This window comes from Microtus oregoni, unplaced genomic scaffold (assembly GCF_018167655.1).
Source record: "Microtus oregoni isolate MIOR12 unplaced genomic scaffold, Mior012 000020F_ref0000438, whole genome shotgun sequence".
Classification (NCBI taxonomy): Eukaryota; Metazoa; Chordata; class Mammalia; order Rodentia; family Cricetidae; genus Microtus; species Microtus oregoni.
The window spans coordinates 37,322,670-37,349,650 of record NW_024543079.1 but is presented as its reverse complement, the minus strand read 5'-3'; the positions used below and the strand labels follow the sequence as shown (position 1 = coordinate 37,349,650).

The 26,981-nt window shown below is 46.7% G+C and overlaps 1 protein-coding gene across 1 annotated transcript; it reads left to right on the top strand.

Annotated features, from left to right (window-relative positions):
* Positions 1 to 26,981, top strand: Tgm3 (transglutaminase 3). Its single transcript, XM_041670166.1, has 13 exons — positions 1 to 73; positions 587 to 760; positions 1,243 to 1,482; positions 2,324 to 2,442; positions 3,794 to 3,922; positions 6,791 to 6,968; positions 7,067 to 7,202; positions 14,403 to 14,506; positions 15,992 to 16,237; positions 19,868 to 20,176; positions 22,545 to 22,702; positions 25,796 to 25,929; positions 26,329 to 26,981. The coding sequence occupies exons 1-13, from the start codon at positions 1 to 3 to the stop codon at positions 26,474 to 26,476; spliced, it is 2,148 nt and encodes a 715-aa protein (XP_041526100.1). The 3' UTR covers positions 26,477 to 26,981.

Here is a 26,981-nt window from a genome sequence, read left to right as displayed (position 1 = left end):
ATGCCCCCTTCCACATTTCCCAAGGTAGGCCTTTCCCTGAACCTGGAGATTGCTGTTTCATCTAGGTTGCCTGGTAAGCAAGCCCTGGAGATCTGCCTATTTCCATCCCTAGTGCTGAGGTTACAGCTGCACTGTTTCTGGAGGTGCTAGGGGTCTGGACCCAGGTCCTCACCCTTTCACAGTAAGGGCTTCACCCACACACTGTCTTCTCAGTCTCTTCTGACACTCCTCTTCTAGCTGGTTGGGTGCTGTTTCCCTGAGTGCTCGGCTGCTCTTCAAGGCCTGACGACAAGGCACCAGGTGGATGGAGAGATTCTGAGCAGAAGCGATAGTGTGTGGAGTGGTCTGGAAAGGCCACACACTCATGTGATCTTGGGTCCTGTGCATTGGAGTATTTGAATACAGAAAGGTTGGATGGGAACAAGTGGTGACCATCCTGCTAGGCAGATCAAAGCTTTTGTGCTTTAATGTGACTTCTTCTAGAAGCTCAGCTCTGCCCTGCCTCCTCACCCATGGCTGTCCCTTGGTATGCTGCACACTATGTAAGGACCCCTCAAGACTTCAGGTTCTGCTTTCTGTCTCATAGCTTTAGAAGTCCAAAATGTCAACTGGCAGATGCCTGTGAACCGGAGGGCACATCACACAGACAAGTACTCCAGCCGGGATTTCATTGTTCGGAGAGGACAGCCCTGGGAGATGGTAATATCCTGCAACCGAAGTCTCGAGTCTGGAGAAGATCTGAGCTTTGTTGTTTCTACAGGTACCCAGTCTGCTTCTTCTACACATGCACACAGCTGAGTTGCCCTTGAGGGGTCATTGGGCTTTGGGTTATGATTGGTTGACTTTGGTGGCTCTGTATCTCTGAGCATGAGACTTATCATCTTCAAATCAAGAAGGATGTGGCCTACATGTTCCCGCAAGCCCTGTGATGGGATGCTTTACTGAATGAAATCCTAGATCCATGGTTCTCACCATTCCAAATGCTGCAACCCTATAATACAGTTCCTCACGTTGTGGTGACCCTCAACCATAAAATTATTTTATTTTACTTCATAACTATAATTTTGCTACTGTTATGAATCATAATGCAAATATCTATGTTTTCTGATGGTCTTAGGTGACCCATGACCATAGAGTGAGAACCATTGGCCTAAAGGAGCTCACAGTGTCATCAGAGCCTGATTTCTCCTCAGGACCTATCCAGCACCCTTTGGTTTCCTTCATTTTCTATTTCCTTGACAGGTCCCCAACCCTCAGAGTCAGCCAGGACAAAGGCTGTGTTTTCCATCTCTGGGAGAAGTACAGGTGGCTGGAATGCAGCCCTCAAAGCCAACAACAACAATAATCTGACCATTGCTGTCGCCAGTCCTGCCAATGCACCCATCGGGTGGTACACAATGAATGTTGAGATCTCCTCCCAGGGCAGGGCCTCTTCTCAGAAACTCGGAATGTTTATACTGCTCTTCAACCCATGGCTGCAAGGTAGATCTCTGATCACAGCATCCCCCCCTCCTTCCATGGCCCTGATAGAAGCAATGAGTGTGGAAAATAAGGACGATTGAGGTGTGCTCCTTACAGGCCTAGACCTGATTGTAGAAAGTTTCTGGACTGTAGGAGGAGCAGAAAAGCTAACCCAGCCATGTGATTCTAGGCAATTACACCATCTCATCCTCAAATTTGTTCCCACTGAGTGTACATCAGGCTCCCATAGGAATTGTATAAGCTTTTATATACATGTTATATATAACGTGATAAATTACAAGAGATAATGATGACAGTAAAATTCCACAGTGAGGCGGTACCCTAGTACCTTTCTATCTAAAGGAATCTCATTCTTGGGTCCAAGTTTTAGGCTTTTATTCTAGCTTAGCTTCTCTTTCCAGACTGAGCCCCTCACAGTGAGAGCTGCAAGCATCATAGCTCAAGACTTCATTCTTCAGTCAGATTGTAGGATAGGTGGTGGGGGGTGCAGGCTTTTAATCCTAGGACTCAGTAGGCAGAGGCAGGCGGATCTCTGTGAGTTCGAGGCCAGCCTGGTCTACAGAGCTGGTTCTAGCACAGCAAGGGCTGTTACACAGTGAAACACTGTCTTGGGGGGAAAAAAGAAGAAAAGAAAAGTAAAAAAGAAAGAAAATTAGTCAGACTGTGGTATGAGCCCCAGTGACTCTTGCTCTAACCCCAACACCAGTCTTCAGGAGTGGGAAGAAAGCGTATTTCATTGGTTCACTACAGGATCTATTTTTGTTTCTGTTTTTTTTTCCCTTGTGTGTGTGTGTGTCTGTTTGTTTGTCTGTCTGTGTGTGTGTGTGTGTGTATCAAACAGCGGATGATGTTTTCATGAGTAACTCCGCCGAAAGACAAGAGTATGTTGAGGAAGACTCTGGCATCATCTACGTGGGCAGCACAAACCGAATTGGCATGGTTGGCTGGAACTTTGGACAGGTAAAAGGACCATAAAGAGCTAGGGCTATGTCCCTAACACAAGATGCTCAGGGCTTCTAGCAGATTTGCTCACTTTCCTGCCTTTCATTTCCTGTTCATTCATTTGGAACACATTTGTTGACCGTCTACTCTGCTCTAGACCCTAAACTGAACCCTAAGGATACAGATGAATAAATTTTCTGCTTCAAGTGAGTCACAGTCTAGTAGGCGAGATGGACTCATTACTGAATTGATGAGGTGAAATATTTCTGATGCCTGACACACAAATAAATAACAGGCCCGGCAAAGAATCTCAGGACAATAATACAGCTTCTGGCTTTCACGTCACATGATAACTTGGTAAAGCTTCATCGCTGTGTGGCGTTGGCCTTTCAAAGTCATACCTTTTGTGTCCTTGCCACCGGAGTTCATCAAGTTCCCGGGTTTTCTCAGCTTAGAAAATGTTTAGGAGTGTTTTTTTCACTTTTAGTTTTTCCAGGTGGTAAACAAAGGAATTAGAATGAAGGACCTTGGGCAGCCAGGCTACCTAGATGCCCAGCCAGGCTACCCAGATGCCCAGAAGTTGGTGGGGAGGTGCACTCCTGCCGACTCCAGGTTCTATTATGGAGCCAACTCCAGCAAGTTCCTAAGTTGAGTGTATGTGTTGACTTGATTAAAAGGAAGAAGATGAGGATAAGAGTATATAGTACACCCAAGGGTGGGAGCGGGGCTCCCTTGGTGGGATGGCTTGGGAAAGCCTTTCTAAGAAGGGTCTGCTGAATCTGACAAGGTAAGGAAGTCTGCTAGCTGTCTTGGAGAAGAACATTCCAGGAAGAAGGAGAAACAAATGCGGAGACTTAAGGCAACAAGAGCTAGCATGTGAAACAATCCCGTGTGTGTCTTACTTTGTAAAAATAGCTTTAGCTATGTCTTCAGCCACACATTTTATCTGTAGACCTAGTTTTCCAGGAATCTAAGTGACGCACTCACGATAACAGTCAGAGCCACAAAGGAACTTTGAGATGCATTTCGCTTGACCCATCATTAAATAGATGGAGAAACCAAGGCTAGAAAGGCTGACTTGTTCTTGAGTTCATGACAAGCTAAGAATGAAGGGTTCCCTGTTGTCTCCCATTCACGTTAGTGGGGTGGGTTCTGGCTCATGTAGAGTGAGGGGCCTGGTGAGCTTGCTAGGGAAAGGCTGGGTGCAGTGGCTCTTCCTCAGCAGCTGTTAGCTCTGAAGGCCACCGAGTAAAAGGGCCAAAGGAGCCCTGTGCGCTTCACCATTGTGCTTCTTGTTCCCTTAACTAACAACAATAACAACAAAATGGGTCGTTTCTCCCCTCTTACCATGTGGTCCCATTATGAACAGTTTGAAGAAGACATTCTGAGCATCAGCCTCTCCATTTTGGATAGGAGTCTGAATTTCCGTCGTGACCCTGTTACTGATGTGGCCCGCAGAAATGATCCCAAATATGTTTGCCGGGTGCTGAGTGCCATGGTAAGTAACAGGAAATGGTAGTAAGTATTGCTTACCAGGCTGCCATGTGACTACACATCAGATCCAGGCACTCCGCGTTTGGTAGTTATGACCCTGCCCATTTTGCCAATAGAGACCATGGAACTCCTGTAAGTTTAGTAACTGAGAAGCAATGACAGAACCAGACCAAGGCATGGCTAGTTCCAAAGTTCTTTCTGCCATATGGCCAGGCCTGTCTTAGATGGGATGGGAACACAACCTTCAGTTGTTCACCTGGATGTGATGAAAAGCTAAGCCTCTGCTCCATCACCAAGCCTCCTGGGAAGGGAAGCATGTGCCCACTGAGACAGGAATGTACACCTCCTTGGCAGCATGGAACCCTCAAGTGTCACAACAGGAAGAGAGCAGATTGTCCTACTCAGTATCTAGACAGAGAGAGAGGCTCAGTGGACTAATGTGACCTTTCCATGGTGTGCCCTGTGAGTCAAGCAAGATTTTGAGTTGGCTCAGGGACTCTTTCCAGTCTCATGGACCCATACATGAGAAACCTATCCCACTATAGTACACACGCGTGCACATGCACACACACACACACACACACACACACACAATCCTGGAAGAATCCATGGCTCTGTACTCAGTGTGCACAGGATGTCTCCATCAAAAAGTGACCAGAGGATCTCCCTGCTTAGAAGTGAAAAGCTCACTGGATGTGATGGCCCTTGGGAGCCTGAGGAGGCCAGAGGATCAGGAGTTCCCAGTCATCCCGAGCTTCACCGTGGGGCCCTGTCTCCAAAGAAGGCTCACAATCAAAGTCATTTCTTTCACTCTTACTTTCTTGATCTAAATAATAATCCAGAAATACCTTTAGTGTCTTTTTATGTTGGTGCATGGTTTAGGCACATCTTGGATTATTCCCAAGCTGCCCAGTTACTTTGTAAGGAATCGGAACAGGCTTTGGGCGGCATGGGCTGATGCCTTGGCTTAATTGGGAAGGACTCTCAAAACAAAGGGATCCAGAACAAAGGCTTACAGGAAAGAAGTGAGGCGGACCCAGAGATGCTCAGAACCAGATCTGTAAGACCCAGAATAGCCAGGACAGAGAATGGACTAAAGGGGACTGGGCAGAACCTCGCAAAGCAAGGAGCTTGGATAAAGGGGTGGTCAATGAAAACAGATTAAGTAAAACTCGCGTTCAGGGTCACTTAAGAAGCCAAGTTTCCTGCCAGCACTTGGAGTACGTGAGTCGGACCTGGAAGCCGCTGGTTCTCTCAGTGCTGACTCACTCCCAGCCTGGGGCCAACCCACTCTATCTCAGAGCCGATTTCCTCAGACGTGCCTCCCTGATGCTCTCTCCAGACCCTCCTGTTGGGCTGGGTCAGGCCAGGAGCTAATTATGGCTTATGCAGAGCTTTGAAGTGCTGGGCTTTGAGCCAGCAGGGACCTACCCTGAAGCACCTATGACCCAGGAGCCTGTGAGCTGCCGCTCTTCCACATTCAGGGCCACCCTAGCTGGCGGGGGTACCACTAGAAGTGAGACAGAGCTCGCCTCTGCGCTGGGGCTTCGGGAAGGCTGGTGGCTTGTCCTGGTTTTTCTGTGTCTGCTGTCCACTCTTGTAAGCCTGGTACACCCACGTGCTCCAAAGAGAAGGGGAGGATCCGATGGGCTGAGAAATCTATGGGGTCTCAGTCTAGCCTCTCAGTGTATGGTTGAGATAAAGGGTAAAGTTCAATGGAGTCTGAAAACTGGACGGCTGGGAAGGTTCCTCTGGGGCTTCTAGTTTTCACTTCCCCTGTACTGGAATGGGAAGGCCTAGTGGTCAGGGAGACAAACTGACTCCCAAGATCACCAAGGAAACAGGCAACAGGTAGTGCTTCTGAATTCTCCCTCCTGTCTCATCTGGAGAGATGAGAATATCTAAAGAGGCATGTGAGTCTGTACTGCTTGCACTGGGGATCGAAGCCAGGGCTGCTCACGGGCTAGGCAAGTACCCTACTACTGAGTTACCACAGGCTAGACAAGTACCCTACTACTGAACTACATCCCCAACCCTCTTTTGTAATTTTTATTATGAAGAAATCCAGGCCTATAGAAAAGTAGAGAGGAACACACAAGTCCCTCCACATCTGCCGTCACTTCCAACAATTATTCACCGAAGGCTGGTCTCACTTCCTCTCTGACCCCTTCCCCACAGACGACTTGATGGATCCAGCATCCCATCCTTCGAGATGGTTTCATCTATAAGAACTTCATGTTTGTCTCTAAAAGATGTGGAGAAGGAGACTGCGGTCCCCTGAGTCCTCGCCCAGGGTCCTATCACAGTTGTGTCCCTTACACAAGCGCCATGCTTAAGCTGAGTGGATCAATGAACAAATTAATGAATGAACGAAGAAGAAAGGAACAGCAATATTCTGTCTTTATTTTTTTCTAAGAAGTTATATGTTAAAGTTCCAATGTAATTTCGGGTTCATACACACACACACACACACACACACACACACACACACACACACACAAACCAGACACACACACTTCAAACCACAGGCACCACCCACACCCCCAAGCAGACAGCCATTGTCTCCTGCAAAGAGGACTTCTGGGCCCAGTCTTGTTGCTGACAAACTGTGGAGTCCCCTACTTCTGTATCATCCTGCAGTACAGAATCGATGTCATTCAAGAGCAATCAAACATGACCCATTAAACTAAGTACTTCTAAATTCATGAGCTCCACCCCCCCTGAGAGATTTGTTACAGTTTTCGAGACAGAAAAGTGCACTCAAGACCCCATGGCGTCCCCATCTCCCACCCAGCGTTCTGAATCCTGGAAGTCACTCCTATGGGAAAGACATGGTATTGATTCACTTGGATGTGGGGGTGTTTCTACACAGATCAATAGCAATGATGACAACGGGGTTCTTGCTGGGAACTGGAGTGGCAATTATGCCGGTGGTCTGGACCCCAGGACCTGGAATGGCAGTGTGGAGATCCTCAAGAACTGGAAAAAATCTGGCTACAGACCAGTTCAATATGGCCAGTGCTGGGTCTTTGCTGGGACCCTCAACACAGGTATGTGGGTGGGGTGTGGCTTTTATGGGTGGTAATGGGGCACGTTAACATACTATCGTCATCACGGCCAGCATCCTCACACTGACCTTGGTTTGCAGTGCTGCGGTGCTTGGGGGTTCCCTCTCGGGTGATCACCAACTTCAACTCAGCTCATGACACAGATCGCAACCTCAGTGTGGATGTGTACTACGACGCCATGGGAAATCCCCTGGAGAAAGGCAGCGACAGTGTGTGGTAAGCCATCAACCACCATTTCCCTGGGCATAGAGCACCAAGTTTGAGCAACCCCCCTCCCCAACCTTCCCCACCTTGCCCCAGAGCCCAGCTACACGCTAGGATTGGAAGGAAAGTAACTGCAAGGCAGGCGTGGTTGAGAGCAGAAATGCGGCTAATCTTGTCCCTCATGAGACCTGCATTGCAGCCCGTAGAAGGGTTTGATGCCAGTAGAGGACAGAGCCGGAAATCCAGACCATCCTGGGTTTGTAGAGTCCATTAGTCCTGGTCCCACTTGAGAAGTTAAAATCTTGTAGCTATTGATTTTCCTACAACAGCAACCAAACACCAATTTATCTCTATTCAAGCAACCAGATGACTTAAGGTGACTTAAGAATATTTTTTTCCTTCTCCAGGGGTCACTTTGTCTTGTTGTTGTTGTTGTTGTTAGAGCTGTTGTTCCTTGTATTTCCTTTTTTTTTTTTGAGACAGAGAATGACTCCGTAGCCCAGGATAACCTCAACTCATGATCTTCCTGCCTCAGCTCCTGAGTGCCGAGATTCCAGGTGTGCACCATCACGCACAGCTTATCTTCTTAAACACGACAAAAACAAAGCAATGCATTTTCTCATAGCTTATATATATTTACTATGCATCTTAGTTGACAGAAAGAAGACATTTTATTCTGGGTTGCAGGTGAAAATAAGAAAACTTTTATGTTTAGGTATCATATATTTCTAATTATAAATAGGCCATTGTCACAGGTAGCCATATGCACACATATATAATTTATAATAGATGCCGACTAGAAGAAGGTTATATAAAACTTAGAAATGTATAACTACTTATAGCAATGTGTGTACGATATATATGCATATTATTACAACCATTTAAGGTTATACCATATGATAGATTATTATCAGTTGTTATCAGTTGAAAATGGTGTATATGCGTAGATCGCTGAGAGTCTCTATAGCCCCACACTCGTAGTCAAGAATCCATTGCTTGAATCAGTTTCAAAGGACACATATGCACAACTGCTCATGAGGGTCCACATGGCTAGGTGAATTTTAGAGCTGATAGCACTCTTGTTCAACTTTGAGATTGTTTATATAACATATTATTATTTCCGGAATAAGAAGGTCCACCTTTTCTGAGCTGTGTTTAGTCTGATAGAATAAAATGAAGTGAAAATAGAAAGAGTGGGGAAAGCTGTTAATGCAAATAAATAACCCCGTGTCATCAACTGAACTAACAGAAACATCCCCTCCGCTCTACAGGAGAGTGAGCTTGCATAATCCACCCACAGTCGCACGGCTTGAGGATGTTTCCCAGGGGATAGTGTTAGGATGTTCCCCCTTGCTTTGCAAATATACAGCCTTCTCTCTAGAGACGTCAATACTTAGAACAAGGGTTTTGTTTTCCATCTTCCCACAAATGAGTATTTTTCTCTTCTTCCCTAGATTTGCTTTGTTATTGTGTCTGAAATCTCCTCACAGTCAGTTCCGAATATTGGGGGAAAGCACTCCACTGTAGGAGGAAGACAACTGGCTACCCAAGGGCAGCCTTCTGTTTAGCCCATCCATGATGACCCTGCACACCAGGAACTGCAAGGAGATCAGATAGCTTAAGTCCGGGTTCCTCTACTGAAAGAATTCACAGCAGTGTTGGGGACAAGGGACTAAGGCATTGAGTGTAGCTACTTAGCAAGGCAGCATAGCATTTGATGTCCAGGCCAGTGATTCAGAGTAAGCCCTGGGAGAACCCAGGGAAGGAATCCTCTAGAGAACCTTCAACAAAACAGAAAGGTAGGGCTTTTAAATTGCATTTATTTTCTTGCCAGCTTAGTAATTTATTCAAAATATAATCACCTGTAAGACAAATAGGGCCTGATAGAGACAGACCTGGGTAGCCCCACTGTCATTTTAGAATCAGGTGATTCCTGTCCCTTGTGCCCTCCTACTCCTTTAATGGATCCCTTCTCAGAAGGCAACAGGAATGGCATCCTCTCCCCACCCTACTCCCTAACAGCTGGGTGTGGAGAACCAGGTCTAGATGGTGTTAGAACAGAGAGCCCTGAGCCTTGTTCTCAGATCTGCTACCCACCTGCTATAGATGTGTGCAAGCCTCCTAGTCCTTCTCTTCCCACGTTTCTTCTCCAGGGAAGCATAAGAGCTGGTCTAGGACTCGATTAATATTCAGACCTCTTGCCAGCTCTTCTGAGTCGCAACAGCATTGTTATTCTGAGACCATGTGTTTGGTATGAGATCTAGCTGCTCCCTCCAGAGACCTACACATCAGCACACCAACAAGGGCAGAGTTACTTCCCTGTTATAATAAGCACAGCTTAATTTTAGGCAGAAAGTTCTTGGGTCTAAATCTTTGTATCATGAATATTGGAAGCTTTCAACTCCTATCCACATGAGCCCTAAGTTATGGAAAGTGAGGATCAATTTGAGTTGCTTAGCAACAGTAACGACAGTCAGTACACTGTGACGTGCCAACGAGTGTGCTCGGTGCTAACGTTTACACTTCACAAATCATGAGATAGGTGTTATTATTTTATTATTTTAAGACCCAACTTGCAGTTGAGGGGCTGAGGCACAGAAGGGTTGAATACTTTTCCCAAAAGACATAACTAGAAGGTAGAGATGGAATTTGAACTCAGGCAGGTTTGAAAACTACAAAGCACCAGAGAACGCTGTTGCTATTATCCCTGACTAAAGCCTCCTAAACCCAACACGCCTATCCTGGTATTTTCCAAAGGGGGGCAGCCGCCGTGGTGTGGTGGGTGGGATCTGCTTGGGCTAGATGCTGTCTGACCCACTTGGATGGAAGAGCTGGCTTCCTTGGCTCACATTAAACACTAAGTGGCACTTCCTAATAAGACCAAACATGTCTCGGGGCTGCCACAAAGAAAAATGACTTGCCCAAAGTCACACTGTAAATTTGTGACTAATCTAGAAATAGATTATAATAGGTCTCTACTACCAGAAAGCACATGAGGTCTAGAATCTGAGGGCGGGTCCTGGGCATCTTACAGAGGGGAGACAGCCAGCTCTCTGTGAATGAATGATTTCCACACCCACAGACTCAAGCGACTGTGAACCACAGTGTGTTTAGGCCTTTGGTGATTATGTCTGTCTGAACACAATAGGCCTTTCCTTTTCATTATTTTCTAAATATTATATTTAGAAATATACCACCTTTATATTATATTAGGCATTATAAGTCATCTAGAGATGATGTCAAGAATATGATGCTGCACATAGATTATGTTGAATGTTATGTCTCTTTATGGAAGGGATTTGAGCACTGCAGAGTTTGGTACCCGAGGGAATCCTGGAACCAGCCCCTTATGGGCTGTAACTTCTCTAAAGATGGGCAGCTAGAGACAGATACTCTCACTATCTACAGTGGCTTAATTACTTGTTGCTGTTTCTATTGTCTGTTTTTTTTTTTCAAAAAAAAAAACCCACAAAAACAGTTTCCCACCTATAAATTAAAGGACTAGGTCAGGAATCCTCTGCAATTTCTTCCAGGCTTCCTTTTAATCCCACGCCCAGCCTTCTATGGAGCACACCCTTGCCCACTGGTGCTGCTGGGCCTCCTCCTTGGTGAGGACTAGCCAATCTTATGGACCATTTGGAAATGGACTTCCTGGATCTTTCTGGAGATAATTTTTATGACTTTTTTTCTCTAGTTATAGGAATTTTCAAAACCTAAGAGAAGCAAAACTCATCTATGACCCTATTGCTCACACATTTTAACATTTGATAGTTTCCTATCCATTCCTTAGTGTCTTTTTATTGATTATAGAATGCAGGTAATACATTTTGCAAAGTTCAAGATAGAACATGTGACAGATGCTGTCTATTACTTCTCATATTTGGAAGCCAGTCTCTTCATGACCTCAGTCATAGGATTTGTTTGTTTTTTAGGATAGGTACTTAGCCTAGAGTCTTTAATTTGTTTACATCTATTATTTGTCTAAACAGCCTGTGTCTATGTATGGATGGATGGATGTTTATATGTGAGGGCATATGTGTGCCACAGTGAGCCTGTGAACGTCAAAGGACAACCTGTGGGAATCAGATCTGTCACCATGTGGCTTCCAGGGATGGAACTCAGGTCATCAGGCTTGGCAGAAATCACCTTCGCCCACGGAGTCATCTCTCCAGCCCTGAGCCCAGGATCTTGCCCATGCTAGGCAAGCACTCTACCATTGAGCTCCAGCCCTAAACATACTCTCCTGCCATTGAATATCCTCCAAAATGAAATTATTTTAAGTGTAATATAACTCATCATATATTTAAACCATTTCACTTTCCCTATTAATATTATGATATTTCCATTTTCTCTCCCTTATATTTGAATTGAAATTCACTCCATGTAAGATGCTGGATCACTTCTCTTGGTACCATAGTTTATAAATTGTCAAAAAAGGGATGGTAGCTATTTCCATTTTATAGAGTCACAGATTTAATGCAGAGGCAGGGCTGTATATCAATGGTAACATACACCAGGTCCTGGGTTTGATCCCTACCACCACACACAAAAAGAGTAAATATACTGAAGGCAGTTAGAGGACTAAATGTTCTATGTTCACGCTATTCTGACTTTTGTTGTTTTTATAGTGTACATAATCTTTTAAATATTCATTTGTTTTCTAGTCATGCAAGTAATGAACAATTTTCCTGATTAAAAAATGAAACACTACAAAAATAATATAAAATTTGTTTTATATGTGCTGTATATATCATAAACTGTTAATTTAGCTAATACAATTGAATCATTAGGGACTAACTCGGTTCAATCTTTTCCAATGATGGAGACCAAACCTAGACCCCAAGCTTCTGAGGCAAGTGCTCCACCTCTGAGCTAAGTTCCTAACTCCTCTACAATTGTTTTTTTTTTTTTTTTTTTGGTTTTTCGAGACAGGGTTTCTCTGTGGTTTTGGAGCCTGTCCTGGAACTAGCTCTTGTAGACCAGGCTGGTCTCGAACTCACAGAGATCCGCCTGCCTCTGCCTCCCAAGTGCTGGGATTAAAGGCGTGCACCACCACCGCCCGGCTACAATTGTTTTTAGTGATTTTATTTATTACCCTGTGTGTGTTCACGAGGGGTGGGCTGGGTGGCACTGAGCATACAGCTAGGACAGTGATGTGGAGCTGACTCTTTCTCCTTCCGCCTTTACATTCTTCCAAAGATCCGATCCAGGTTGGCAGCGTTGCGCGGCAAATACCTTTGCCCACGGAGACATCTCGCCAGCCGCAAGGGATTTTTACTGAAAAGGATTCATACACACACGTGTACACGTGGAGATGTGCACACTGTTTCCTAACCTGATTTTTAATTAGGTTTCTGCTTTCATTGTAGAACACCTAATTGCCAGCTGATTTGCTTGTTTGTTCGGTTGGTTGGTTTTGTTTGGTTTGGCTGAATTGGGGTTTCTTAAGGGGGTTGTTTGTTTGTTGCTGTTTTTTGTGGGGTCCGTTTTGGTTTTGAGATGTGTGTCACTGTACAGCCCAGTCTGGCCTGGAGTTTACAGTCTCCTGATTTGGCCTCTCGGGATTACAGTGCGCACCACGCACACACAGCTTGCGTTTGTTTTTCTTACTTAATGCGGTCCTTTAGAGAACCCCTCCTTGTTAAATGCTAGCTTTTGCTTGTCATTTATTTTACTGCTGTGTGATATTCCATTTATAGCTGTGCAACATTTTTTTCTGGTTATTCTTTTATTGGCCAGTTTTTCCTCCGGCATTCTTGCTCTCACGAGCAATGCTGGACTGGAGTTCTCTAGCCTAGATGACTGTGCATATTCATAAAAATTCCCCCTGGAGAAATCCCGCATGGTGGAAATACTGGCTTAGTGAATATGCAAATTTTTTTAGAGATCTTAATACTCATTGCCAAATTGCCCTCTGCAAAGGTCATAGCAATTTAAATCCTCGGTAGTATGCAGTAACACTTGCTTTCTTAACTGAAAGTGCACAAGGCCCCCAGCCTAGACTTTAACCTCTGCTAGGCTAGCAGGTAGAATCTGCATGGCTGTCGCGGTTTCTCTTTGTCATTTTAATTTTCTTTTAATAGCAGTGAGGTTAAAACTATTGTCATATACCCAGTCATCATTTATACTGCTTAATAAAACCGTCTTTATTGGCATGTTTTTCTTTTCTTTTTGTTTTTATTAATATGTAAGTCTCTGTCTGGCATCTATGTTGTGCCTGTTTCTCTACTTTATTGGTTTGGTTTTTTTTTTTTCCATCTCTTTTCCCTCTCCCATTTCCAGACTAGATAATCCAAGTGATCTGCAGATCTCTCTTCGAGTGTGCTTATCCTTCCCCTGTTACAGCTCTTCCCCTAATAAACTCCCCCAGTCAATTATCCAATTTCAGATATCAGGGAGGTTGCACTTAAAAGTTTCCATTTGGTTCTTCAAAAATATTTCTATCTATCGTTCTCTGTGGATCTATTCCCCCCCCCCTTTTTTTTTTTTGATTTTCCGAGACAGGGTTTCTTCGTAGCTTTTGGTTCCTGTCCTGGAACTAGCTCTTGTAGACCAGGCTGGCCTCGAACTCACAGAGATCCGCCTGCCTCTGCCTCCCGAGTGCTGGGATTAAAGGCGTGCGCCACCACCGCCCGGCCTATTTCCCTTTTTGTCCTCGATTCTGGCACGGTAGCTGCTGTGAGGGCCTTGCCTGACAACTCCAACACGTGACCGATTTCTCTCTTGAGGCCAAACTAATGTAGTTGCTGGTCCTTTGTATGTTGCGTGACCTTGGTTTACCCTAGGTGGGACAAATGACTGTATCCCTTTGCTGTGTAGCAGCAAGATCCTTGGGAGACCCAGATCTGAAACCCCCAGCATAGTGGGGGCTGCTCAGTTCCATCATTTTCGCTGGGCTACTTGGTCTGCCTCGTGAATACAAGGTTCACCCAGATATGTGAGCAGCTTATAGGTGAATTTGGGGTCCTTTTCCTTGAATCTTGCTTTTCAGAGCAGACCCCTCACTCCCCTCCATTGACCCGAGCTGTGGCTCCCGTGTCTCAGAGCCTCAGTTCACAGCCCTCAGAGGAGGATTTCCGGGCGAGGATGCCCAGCAAGGCCAGCAGGATCTCTGGCACAGCGTCCGCACCGTCAGGGAGGAACTGGGCGCTGCATTGTTTGGTGGGAGGTGTATTGTTGCCACTCACTAGTTTCGTGGGCTTCTGTCTGCAGGAATTTCCATGTCTGGAATGAAGGCTGGTTCGTGCGGACTGACCTAGGCCCCTCGTACAATGGATGGCAGGTGCTGGATGCCACCCCGCAGGAGAGAAGCCAAGGTAATCCCCGCTGGAGCTTGGCTCTGTTATTTACAGGAGGGAGTAACCCAAAGCCCTCTCTAGCTCCCCAATGCACAGTGGGATGAAGGATTTTTTTTAACTTATGTTGTATTGCCCGTGCTGCTGTTTAAATGGACACCTCCTCTGCAGCCCCTCCAGCTGCTGCTACCACTGAAGAACCCTAGCATATATATGGCAGGCAACGGGGAAAAGATACCTGCCCTTGTCAATAATTACTTCCTACCACTGCCACCGAAAGCATGATCCTCCCAGGGCAGAGGCCCTGTGGATTCAGTCCTGTTATTCTTTCTGGGACAGGCCTGCCCAAGGCAATAGCTACTGCTTCTGCTCCTGTATGCCTTCTGGCAGGCTAGCCTCCCCTTTAGACCCGGTGCCTTGTCTTTCCCAAGGGCCCATGCACTTGCTTTCGTCTCTTACCTCTCTGGAGTTTTTCATCCTCTGCCTCTAACCTCTAGAGAAGCCTGTCTTGACTGTTAATTTCATTTTGAGTTGTTCCTTTCAAACAATAAAAATGTATAAATTAATATATACTATGTATATAAATAATGTACATAAATAATTGAAAGTATCAGAGCAGCTCAGAAGTTATGAAAGGATTTAGAATAAAAATTCAGACTTATTGTCACGTTAATGTCCCTACCCTGACCTTGCTAACAGATACCCTTTTGTAAACTTGGGGCTAGAGGGCAACCTTTTGAATATTTTCTAGCTACTACTTTTTAGACTTTTCAGTGCAACTTGTGAGAGGTCATAAAATCAAGTTAATGAATTGTAACCATGCCACGAAGTAAAAACAAAACGGAATAGAAAGGAGAATAAAGTATCAGAACCAAGACTAACTACTGACCCACTAATGTCTTGCGTGTGCCAAGATATCAGATTTACTTTCTGTGATTTATGGTTTAAAAAATCTGGGTCACTCTTTCCCCCGAGTATAAAAAATTATATGTGTATCTTTTTGTTAGTTTTATAAACATAGTGTGTGTGTGTGTGTGTGTGTGTGTGTGTCCATATAATTTACCTGTGCTGAATACTGGAAGAGAAAATGAAGGTTGGGGTTAGGACGCAGAGGCACGAGGAACTCCATGCACTAGATGTTCAGGAAAGACTTCTAGAAATGGGCGGTCAGTGCATCTCTGGGCCACGGTGAGTTCAGAGGCAGAAAGGCAGCGCTTCACAGCAAGACCAGACTGGCATCAGAGCGCCAGCCCAGGTGACACACATGTAGGACATACAGTTCAGCCTGTCTTAAGTGGAGCTGGACCTGGGACTTGATACAGAGTGATGGTGGTGGGTAGCTGTTCTACGTCAGTGGGTCACGGTCTGGGCTGCAGTTTGGCTGAGGGAAAGGCGGAAGGCTGACATGCTGGCAGAAGGCCCTTGGAAGCAGTGTCTAGGCAGGCTGGAAGTGGATAAGCTTAACCATGGTTTGCACGCATCCAAACTCTGCGTCTTGGCCGCCAGGTGTGTTCCAGTGTGGTCCAGCTTCCGTCAATGGAATACGAGATGGTGATATAAACCTGAATTTTGACATGGTCTTCATCTTCGCGGAGGTCAATGCCGATCGCATCACTTGGATCTATAATAGTAGCAATGGCAGCCAGAAGCAGAATTCTTTGGACACTTACTCCATTGGCAAATACATCAGCACCAAGGCCGTGGGCAGCAACTCTCGCTTGGATGTCACAGACAAGTATAAGTATCCAGAAGGTAAGATTGGTGCTGACAGAGTGATGTCACAAGGAACTTAGTGATGGGCGGACAGCTCTGGGAATGACAGGACAAAAGTCCTTTACCCAATACCTCTACAGTTCAGTCTGTTCTGTACAACTGGTAGGGTGTGTCTCTCTACCATTGAGTGCTCAACTGCTTTTTTCCAGTGGGGACGGAAACACCAAGAGCAGCTAAAACACACGCTACACAGCCACAGAGCACAGACAGCTGTCAGCCCAGCCCACCTCCAGAGGTGATCCTTTCTCAATTGCACAACTGAACGAATGTCACTATGATTGAACATCACAGGGAGAGGCGTGGTTCTCAGGGCTTTGGGACACATTTTTCTATCAGTCCATTTTGCCTCCCAGAACATAAACAGAAAATGCCATTTTGACAAAAAATAGATGAAGAAATCCAGGAATGTGGGTTTATGCCATACACATTCATAGCTCCCATCCCCTAAGAAGCCCAGAGGTATGGTCACCTGAAGAGGCAAATGCCATGGTCCCTGAAATCTCCATCCTCTGTACTGCTGCTGGTATCCTACAGTCGCCTTGGAAGGCCGTGTGCTGTGAAGCTACCTTATCTCTATTAGAGTTGCTTTGGGAACCCGGAGCACCATAGTTCTCAATGACGGCAGGAGTTCTCCATTTGAAGGTGGAGTTCCACTTTAGAAATAGCCCAGGGGCATTTGGCAGTGGCTCTAGCAGGCCACAGGCGCTCTACAGTGGGTTGATACTTCACTCTTCCCAAAAGACCTGGAAGTAGTTGACTCACTTGATCCGCAAAGTCAATTTCTAGGAAGGGAGCAAGAAAGCGCCCTTCTAAATGTGCCCGCAGTGCCCCTAAAACCAGACGAAATCTCTGACAACTAGTGGCTGCTGCTGTTGGCTGGAGTTCACAGAAGGAGAAAACCGGCTCCAGGAGGTGGAGTCTGGCTCCAAGGACAGGGGCATCCACACCAGGTACCAGTGGATGGACATTTTGCAGGTTGTCCTCAGCCAATATATACTCCTGAGTCTGTCAATATGAAAAAAAAAAAACAAAAACAAAAAAACAAAAAAAAAATCCCAGTGAGATTGTCTCTAACTGAAACCCACTTGTTTGAGAATGGTAGCGCATTGGAAGAACACACGCTCTGTAGAAAACCATCGGTCTCCTCAAAGGGGTTGAGGTGAAGAGAATGCTTTCAGAGGCAGAAATGAAGACAATGTCATCAGATGTTTTGAGATGGTACTTTTTGGCCAAGGTGGTAGCCGTGCAAGGTTGAGCAGACAATTGCGGGGCAGATGTCCTTGTGGTTCTTTTGGGTCGAGTTACATTTGTGGCCTCTGAAGAAGCTCGTGGTTCTGGTAGTCTTTTTGCCAAAGCAGCTATCAGGCGTTTGTGAAAAGGACTCTTCCCTTTGTAACCTCTCGGCTTCAAGTATTTGTTTATCTTTGTTACGATTGGCACAAGTGATTCTATTTCGATTCCGACGACTTTCTGAATGCCTACTGTCTGAATGCCTCCTCCAGGTACCTTGTAGATAAAACAGAGCAGATGCTATCACTGGAGAGGCAGGTTCCAGACTGGCATTTTCAGTGTCATGATGTAAAGCAAGTGTAGAAAACAGGAAACAAATAAACCAGGACGGAGGGCGACTCTCAGTCCTACCTCCCACTTATAACAAGCTTGTAGGATCTCCAGTTCTCTTGTCCCTTTGCCGGTAAAACGAGAATAGCCATGCCTCTCTAGGGTTGGTTCTCAACACAAACATGTACATAAAGTGCGAAGTGCAGTGCTTGGCACGCAGCAAGGAGTTAGTGACTAGGGATGGTGGTCTTCCATAATTGGATGTCTGTGCTCTCCCTGGAATGAGGCCTTTCCATAGCCTGTTTTGCTCAGCTACCTTTTACCTGGTTGTCTGAGCCTGTGAGAGTCCCTATTACTCTCACTCTTTGATCCTGCCTCTCCAGAAATCTAGCAGCTTCCTAAGCAATAGAGAGGGGCCCCAGGACTCCTGGCAGCACCTCAGCTCCTGCACGACAAGATGGAGCAGCTGCGTGATGTATCCAGATCTTCTTGCCTAATGATGCCAGTTGGTCTCAGAGGGCCCCAGGCAGGAAAAGCTCATAAAATGGGTTGCTAAGCATTTACACAATAGCAATGCTGTGCTGGGAAAACAGCAGCAGGAAGCATAGTCTTGAGTAAGCCCAGCAGGTGACCTATATAGGCTCTGGAACCTCCTTGTGCAAAAGCCTGCTCCAAGGTCTCAGGCACAGAGGCTCAGAAGCTCGGCACAGCCTTCAGCCCTGGGTGTGGACTGAGAACTCAGCAAGAATGGAAGGGCATCCAGAGGAACCTGGCCCTCCAGGAGCTGTCAAGCCTGGTAATCCAGCTCCCTTCTTGCAGCAGGGGACAGGGGAGGATCCTTGGACCAGGCTGCGGATCCCTGGAGATGAGGCCATCCCTTCCTTCATCCACATTCCAGAGTAGTCCAAACCAGCAGCTTCTCTTAGCATGAGCCTCTGAAGTCCCTGCCAGGAAATATACATAATTCATGGAAAGGACTCGCTAACTTGGAGAGCACCCATCGTAAGCCTTCCAGTTTACCTTGAAATGTTCACAATGGTTGGAAAAAGCCTAGGGGCCACCAACATGGCCCACAAATGCCAACACGGTTACTCTTCTGTCTTCTTGGGAAGCCGGGATCTTCTGCTGTATGGTACTTATGTCTTCAGGTCAAGGCAGGGAACCAGAAGGGAACTGCTTAGTCAGCTGGGCTTGAAGTAGTCTGCTCTGTTCTCAGTGTGCCACAAGCCTTTTTAGGGTGTCACCAGGGTTCTCCACGCACTGCTTCTGCTGCCAGAGTCAGCAGCACCTACAGCCTGGGTCTGAGTCGGGAAAGGCACCCTTCTAGATTAGCCCTTGCCGTTTGGAGGGTCCAAATTTCTCAGCAATTTGGAATTTCTAACTAGTCATGACTTGGGACCTTATCAGTCACAGGAATATCTTGTTGACTTGTACAGACAAAAGTGTCACCTTCTGACTCCCATAGTTCCTATAGACACAAGGCAGGGGCACAGGGGAAGGGTTTTGAAGTTCTCTCTCGTAACTTTGATTTTGCTTATGGAGTCATTCTAAGACTCCTTGGCTCACTTTGTCGCTTGTTTATAAATGATGGTCCTTCAAGGCTCACAAAAGACTTTTCATCCAAAGAAAGAGAAAAGAAGTGAGAAAGAGATGGAAGGAAGGAGGAGGAAAAGGAAGGGAAGGAGGGGAAGAGGAAAAGAGGGAGGCAGAAAATGAAAAAAATCTAATTTAAAGCAAAGAAAGGATGATACCCCAGAGTGCTTATTTATAGGAACTGACCCAGCTTTCCCTGTGGTTTCCTGACAGTGTAGACTTGATGGGGAAAGGACCAGGGACTGGTTGGTCTAGAAGCCTTATACTAGGAAGTGTTAATGGAGACCTTACACGATCAGACAATTGCTGGGAGCAACTTGGACCCACAAAAGGGGTGTCAATGTTAGTTCTAAGTCACTTTCGGGTGTGGGGTTGGACATACCATCCATTGTCTGAATAGCGGTCACATCCCTGAGGTGTCCTTGTTTTGTTTTTGTTTCTTTTACCAACTCACAGGTTCCAGTGAGGAGAGACAAGTGCACCAGAAGGCTTTGAGTAAACTGAAACCTAATGCATCTTTTGGCCCCACGTCTGCGAGAGATTTGGCAGGGGAGGAAGGGGCTCCCAGCATTTCTGGGAGGTTCAGGGTCATTGGAGCACTGGCAGTGGGCAAAGAAGTCAGTCTGGCCCTGATGCTCAAAAACCTGACAAGAGATAGGAAGACAGTGACAGTGAACATGACAGCCTGGACCATCGTCTACAATGGTACCCTTGTCCACGAAGTTTGGAAAGACTCTGCCACAATATCCTTGGATCCCGAGGAAGGTAACTCATCCTGTTGTTGTTGGGACTCAATAAGCCTGAGGAGCTGATCACAGAAGGGCTCCTGCTGGGCTTTGGGTGAGTCAGTTCATTACGGGTGGAATAATGAATGGCCTCCATGGGTAAGCCTTAGTTCTGATGCTCTGGACGTTGCTGTCCTATGAGCAAGGCCCGTCATTGTGCTAACCTCATATTATGACACCCTAGCAAGGGAAGAAGGGAGGCTTTGGTAGCTCATAGCCACAGCGCAACGTCCTGTACAGGTCTGTGCTACCCTGCATGATTTTCATAGTAAATGTGACCTCATCTGACCTTTCTAGATGAGGTGGACTTCAAGTCCTATGTTACAGAGTCCGACATAAGGCTTCAGAGACTTGTGACTTGCTTTGCCATAGTGCTTATGGGTTGAGGTCTTGGTCCTTGGTTTCCTGATGTTAAACCCAATGTCACCTCTTATTTTTGTTGGTGCCACCCTGCTCTCATCCCCCAGTCCTATTGTACGTTTGGCCTTGGGTGGCCTGCAATAGATTCCAGGATCTTAAACCCTTGCCCCATGTTGCCCATAGCTCCCAAGGTCTGAGTGCCATTTCTTGACTCCTGATGACAGTGACAGATTTTCTTGGAGATCTAAGCTTTTGGGAGGTTCACTGCTGCTTCAGGGCAGCAGAGATGGGACGGGAACAAGGTGGAGTAGAGGGAGGTTGGTTCCATGGGATTAGAGCGCAGGTGTGCCCACATTGGCAAAATCCTTGAGCTGTAATGAAAAGTTTAGGCTGACAAAGCAGATCAGCAAGGGTGGGGTGGCTCTTTGCCTCACACCAAGAATTAATGGAAACTGATTAATTATACGGCCCGTCTTGGAAGAGTGCCAAGAGAAAGTGAGCTCTGTTACCTTCACCGAAAGGTACACACATTACAGTTTGTCTTCCAGCAGAAATTTCAATATCAGAAACAACTGTTGCTATTATTTGCCTCTGACACTTAAAAAAAAAAAAGGAGCCCTTTTGTTTTGGTGGTGGTGGTGGGGAAACCTAGGGATGGAACTCGGGATCCTCTGAATGGTAGACAAGAACTCTAGCAAAGATACAGCTCTCACCCATGAAGACCTATGTCTGTAGGCCAGAAATATTCCGTACGAAGGAAAAAGTATTTTAATCCTCTGTAAAGACAGCAGAAAGGAATGAAAGCAGGGAGCAGGCAGGTGAAGCAGTCCTGGAGTCCCAGTGCTCGAGGACTTTCTGGGTAAGCCTGGGTGAGTCTCCTTCCTTTCTGAGCCTCAGAGTTAGACCACTGAGAAGCGGGGATCAACAGACCCAAGGAGGTCTTCTCCAGCTCCTGCCAGTTCTTCTCATCTAAAAGCTAAAGGAGCTTTCTCCTAATTAGCTGTCTTACCCCCAGGCCACCAAGAGCAACTGTGGGAAGGGAGAGCAGTGTGCAGACTGTCTGAAGGAGGAAATCCCTGCTGTCTACAGTGGTGGGAAAGTGGGGTGGAATGTAGCTTGCTGATAGGGTGTGAGCTTAGCATGCACGAGGCCTTGGATCCTGTTCCCAGTGCCACAGAGAGAGTCCTCAGGGCCTAGAGAGATGCCAGAGGAGGGCGTTCCAATGAGGGAAAACCCACAAGGCAAAGTGTGGTGGAAACACGCCTGATTTGCATACAAAATGATAAGAAGGTGCAGGGTGGCTTTTTAGGGAAGCAGTGCCTTTTGGACAGTTGGGGTAGGGACAAGTTAAGAGTCTGGACTTGCTCCCTAAGGCAGCAGGGAACCATGGGAGTTGTTTGCCATGAAGCACAGCTTCAGTGAGGGGGAGCCAGAGAGAGGAAGGAAGTGGAGGGCCCTGTCACACTGGACCCACAGCTTATTGGATGGCTGGGAGGACTGAAGCATTGACTTGGCCGAGGCCTTGGCTTCCCTTCCCAGTCATTCCTGGGTTGTCATCCTTATCGCTGAGGCCATTAGGCAATCCTTTAGCATCCTTGTTCTTACCCTGTCCCTTAGAAGGAAACACATTCTCTAACATCCCCCAGGCCTGGGAGGGGCATCTGTACTTCAGGTCAGCAAGTCCCCCCTTTTTGGAGTCTGCTTGTTGGCTTGAATCCTGGCACCTCCTCGATCCCTATTCTGGAACACATACACATACTGCTAAAACACATACTGCTAAAAATCCAAACCAAAACCAACATACACACACACACACACACACACACACACACACACACACACACCCCACAAGATCTGAGCAATGAAAGTAAATAGGCTACCTACCTACTGATCCTCCTACCGGCTCAGTCCACCATAATTCAGTTCTAAAGACGATATCAGAGCCCATCTTCGCCCTCAGATCGCCCACTCCCTGCTTCTCCTTTCAGAAATACAGCATCCTGTGAAGATCGCGTACTCTCGGTACGATAGATACCTGAAGGCGGACAACATGATCCGAACCACAGCCATATGCAAGGTGACAGATGAGGCTGAGGTGGTGGTGGAGAGGGACGTCATCCTAGACAACCCCACCCTGACCCTGGAGGTAAGAGGATATGGGGAGTGCCTCCCCCAGACACCAGGAAGTGAGCGGAAAAGGCTGATTTTCCCTAGGGGTGTACACAAGACCCTCTTGTGGATCAGGCCGCACCTTCACCTACTGTATCTATACATAGCGTTTGTCTCTTCCTGTACAATCCCACTTCCGGCTTCCCATGTGCCCATTGTGTAGGATCCAGGTAATTGTGTCCACCTTGGTCCCACCTCTTCTAAGCTGCCCATAGCTCCCAGGGTTCCCGGTATCAAGAGGGAACCCAGGGTGTCCACTTTGATGCAGGCTCCCATTTCTCTGTGCAGCTAACCTTTTGCTGTCCTGTTTGGTCCAGCTGTGTTTCAGGACAGCAGCAGTCCCACCTCAGGGGCCAGACAGTCACCGTGGGGCAGTAGTCCCAACCATGGGCCTTGCACCAAAGTGACTTGGCCTTATAGCTGGGCTCCAGTATTTATCAGTGTGGAAAGTGAGCAGGTCCTTTAGCAAGTCCGCTGCTCCAACTCTGTCAGAGAGAGAAGACACTCCCCTGGCAGGGTGTCACTTCCTCAGGGTTAGCATCTCTGGATAGCTCTTCACAGTCAGGCCTGGTCACCAGTGACACAGCCTCAGAACGTTCTAAGCATTTGTCCCAGCTAAAAACAGACCTTTGTATAACAATTTGTCCCTTTATCTGTTAGTCAATGCCATCCTGCCACACAAACTTCATAAAACAGAAGCAGCGCCCTCTGTGGGTCCCAGGCACAGCAAAGCTAGTGCCTGCCCTTCCTCCCTTCCCAGAGGGAAGCTGTTGGCCATCCCTGCATGACCCCTGCATGATTCAGCCCCTCTTGCTTCACAAGGCATTTCAAAGATGCGATGGACAGTTGAATGTTGTCTTCCACTCCCTGAGCTGGGGAACAACGCTGGGCAGTGACCAGCTTGGCTGTAAAAACATCTTGCCCAAAAACCATGAGCGTTTAAATTAAGTCAGTTTTCCCCATTTTACTCCCTAATCCTCAAATATCCTTGGAGTCATCTTTTATTCATATATTCAATTTTGTTCAACATTTTTTAGATTTCCACATGATGTCTAATTTATCTTTAAAGATACTATAATGTCTTTATCACTGCACCCAGTCAAGAAGTAGGCTGTACTGAACTTCCTTGGGCCTTTTTATACGAGACACCCAATTTTCCACATTTTCCCCTCTTTTGGAGCTTCTAGAAAACAGGGATATTTTTGTCCACTAAACAAGTCAACATGTGGTTCACTCAGAGCAGTCAGAGTTCTAAACTCATAAAGAAAGTCTATAAAAAGATAATACACTGGGTGAAATTCTGTTGGTTCCTCTAATGCTGATTGGTGGTTAACACGGGTTAACACGGGGACCTTAGACAATGAGATCGGAAATAAAATCTGAGTATTTTCCCAAAGGGGTGCGAATCTGCAAGTTCATGACTAGTGGTCCATATCCATCCAGTCTGATGGATGCATTTATAGAGCCAGATTATACATAACCATAAAGATAAAGAAACAGATATTTGAACACAGAGAAACCCCGTCTCAAGAAAAAAAAAGAAACAGATATTTGAAAATGGAAATGAGTGTGTTTATAGACTTGGCTAATAAACAACAATTAAGATAGCAAAATATACAGATGTATAAATTTAATGTCAGCAAGAAGAATCTGGTACTACTTATGGAGCATTGTCATACATTAATAGCATAAAACTATGCTTTTCTCTTCAAATTATTACAAATACCTTGAGTTCCAGGAGAGAAATTATAGTAATTGTGGCATTTAATATGCCTCACTTATTCACAATGTGCTGCTCTGTGTTAAAGCCTGTCAAAAAATAGCCTAGGCTTTGGGGCAGGAAAGTCCTTCTTTTTCCCAGTGTGTGAGTTTCCCAAGCTGTCAAATCAGTCTGAGCTTGGCCTTTGACACCATACAATGGCAGCCATGAGCACTTATGACAAGGGAAAGAAACTCACAAGCCCAGCAATCTCCAGTGTTTCTCAAAGGAAGAAAAGAGAGAAATCTGCCAGTCACACAATTTCAACATCTATTTCCAAAACGCTCACTTCCTTTTTCCATGACATCATTTGTTCCTAGCTAGAAGGGGAGAGATAAGTAATTATCCCTCTTGCCGACTATGTCTGCCCAGATTCGAAGCTGATGCTTATCAGATAAATGACAGTCTCCACCTTTTGGGGTGAATAAGTAGTTTGTGTTGCTTATATGACCCCAAATCAAGACATCATCCCCTGTGACTCCAGCTGGGTCAGTGTTGGAGCCCTGCCAAGACCGCAACATGACACATAGGAATTGTCTGGGCTCCCGAAGCTGGGAAAGAAATTGGCAGCCTGTGTGTCACCACAGAAAAATAGCCTGTTTGCCCCAATTCTTGTGATCAAGTGCAGAAGGGACCATGGCTGTGAACCTCTACCTGAGTCACCTTGGGAGTCTTTGGTGTATCCTCAGTAGCTGGCATCTCCCAGGAATGACTTTAAGGGTAAAAAAAGAAAGACAACCACTAAAGGGGCTGGAGAGATGGCTATTTAAGCAAGTACTATTCTTGCCCATGTTTGGTGCCCAGAACCATGGTCACAATGGCCTTTAACTTCAGCTCCAAAGAGTCGAGGTCCTCTTCTAGCCTCTTGAAAGGCCAGAAACCACACACACACGCACGCACGCACGCACGCACGCGCGCGCACACACACAAACGAAATAAAATTTTTCTTAAGAAAAAAAAATAATCAAAAGGTTCAGGAAAAGTAACTGGCAGTGGGCTGTCTTTGGAAGGAGGAGCTGCCCTTTCTGGAGGAGCTGAGGCCGTGAGTTGTCATATTATTGCTTCCAGTCACAGAGGACAGCACAGGTCCCCCTCTGAATCTGTTTCCCACCACAGCGTAGGGATAATAGTGATGTCTTGCTGCCACACGTGGGTTAGGAGAGCACCTGATAGTTACGGCTGAATGAAACGCCCTTCCCTCCTACATCCTAGGCCTTGTTCCTCTTTCACCCCGTCACCATGCTCAGCTCTCCCAGGGCAGCAAGCAGGGGCCACACAGGTAGCACCCTGACTCATGGACCCCCCCCACAGGTGCTGGAGGAGGCTCATGTGCGGAAGCCCGTGAACGTGCAGATGCTTTTCTCCAACCCCCTGGATGAGCCAGTGAGGGACTGCGTGCTGATGGTGGAGGGCAGCGGCCTGCTACGTGGCAACCTCAAAATCGAGTAAGTCCCGGGTCTAAGCAGCTTTGTAGGGATGGTCGGATGTGGGACAGGCGGGGGCCTTTAAGTAGGACAGGGAGAACATCCCGTGGCCTCAAATCTTCATTCTTTGTGGGGGTCGGTACCCAAGGATCTTCATTTGCATTTTGTTTGGAGTTCATCAAACTTGAAGTCCTAATTGCCAGTGCTAGAATCTGATCTTTAGGGCTTAGCATATTAGGGAGATGGTAAGACTTCCTGCCTCCCCACCAACTGGAAGTCACAGAACTGAAGGAACCCAGGTTAGCAGAGGCAGTTAGAGAGAGAGGTGAAGAAGTGGTCGCTTTGCCAGACACCGCTAGAGCCAAACTTGGAGCTCTCCGGCTTTCACATCCACACTTAATCCGTATCCTTTCCCATCAGTGTGCCAGCCCTGCGTCCCAAGGAGAAGTCCCGGATCCGATTTGAGATTCTTCCCACCCGGAGTGGCACCAAGCAACTGGTTGCCGACTTCTCCTGCAACAAATTCCCAGCCATCAAGGCCATGCTATCCATTGATGTGGCCGAGTGAAGGATCCGGCAGCGCTCCCACTGACTTGGGAAACACAGACCAGACAGGGCTCTCCTGGGGAGTGAAACTGCTGTCTATGCTGTCCAGCTTGAGAAGCCTTCTGTGTCCCCACGGCTGCCAGACGTGGACTTCTAGTGAGCCCCCACCCAACCCCTCTCACCTCAAGCTAGGCCAGGTCCACCCTGGTCTAGGACTTGATCATTTTTGCACATGTCCTCCTTGCTTCCCTTGGAGCCCTTGGCCCTGCGGATCTCTCGCCCCCATCAATACTGCGGACAGAGCAGCGGCGCCTCCCCTAGGGACTCAATGCACCTTGGGAAGAAGCCAGCCTGGACTGTTTGCTGATCCCGAGCCTGCAGTTGGGATATCCGTTCCTCCCTCAGCCTCCATGGAAGGCAAGGAGTAGTTGAGTTAATCACATAACACAGCACTCACCCTTACCGTCAAAATAAATGTTAAACGATGCAATCACACAATGCCGATTCCACCGTATAGTCAAAATAAA

What these genes read in the sequence shown, in the direction of transcription:
- Tgm3 (XM_041670166.1), top strand. Translation starts at nt 1, where the DNA reads ATGCCCCCTTCCACATTTCCCAAGGTAGGCCTTTCCCTGAACCTGGAG. An exon ending in ACCCCACCCTGACCCTGGAG is followed by an intron (nt 22,703 to 25,795) that starts GTAAGAGGATAT and finishes CCCCCCCCACAG; the next exon opens with GTGCTGGAGGAGGCTCATGT. An exon ending in CGTGGCAACCTCAAAATCGA is followed by an intron (nt 25,930 to 26,328) that starts GTAAGTCCCGGG and finishes CTTTCCCATCAG; the next exon opens with TGTGCCAGCCCTGCGTCCCA.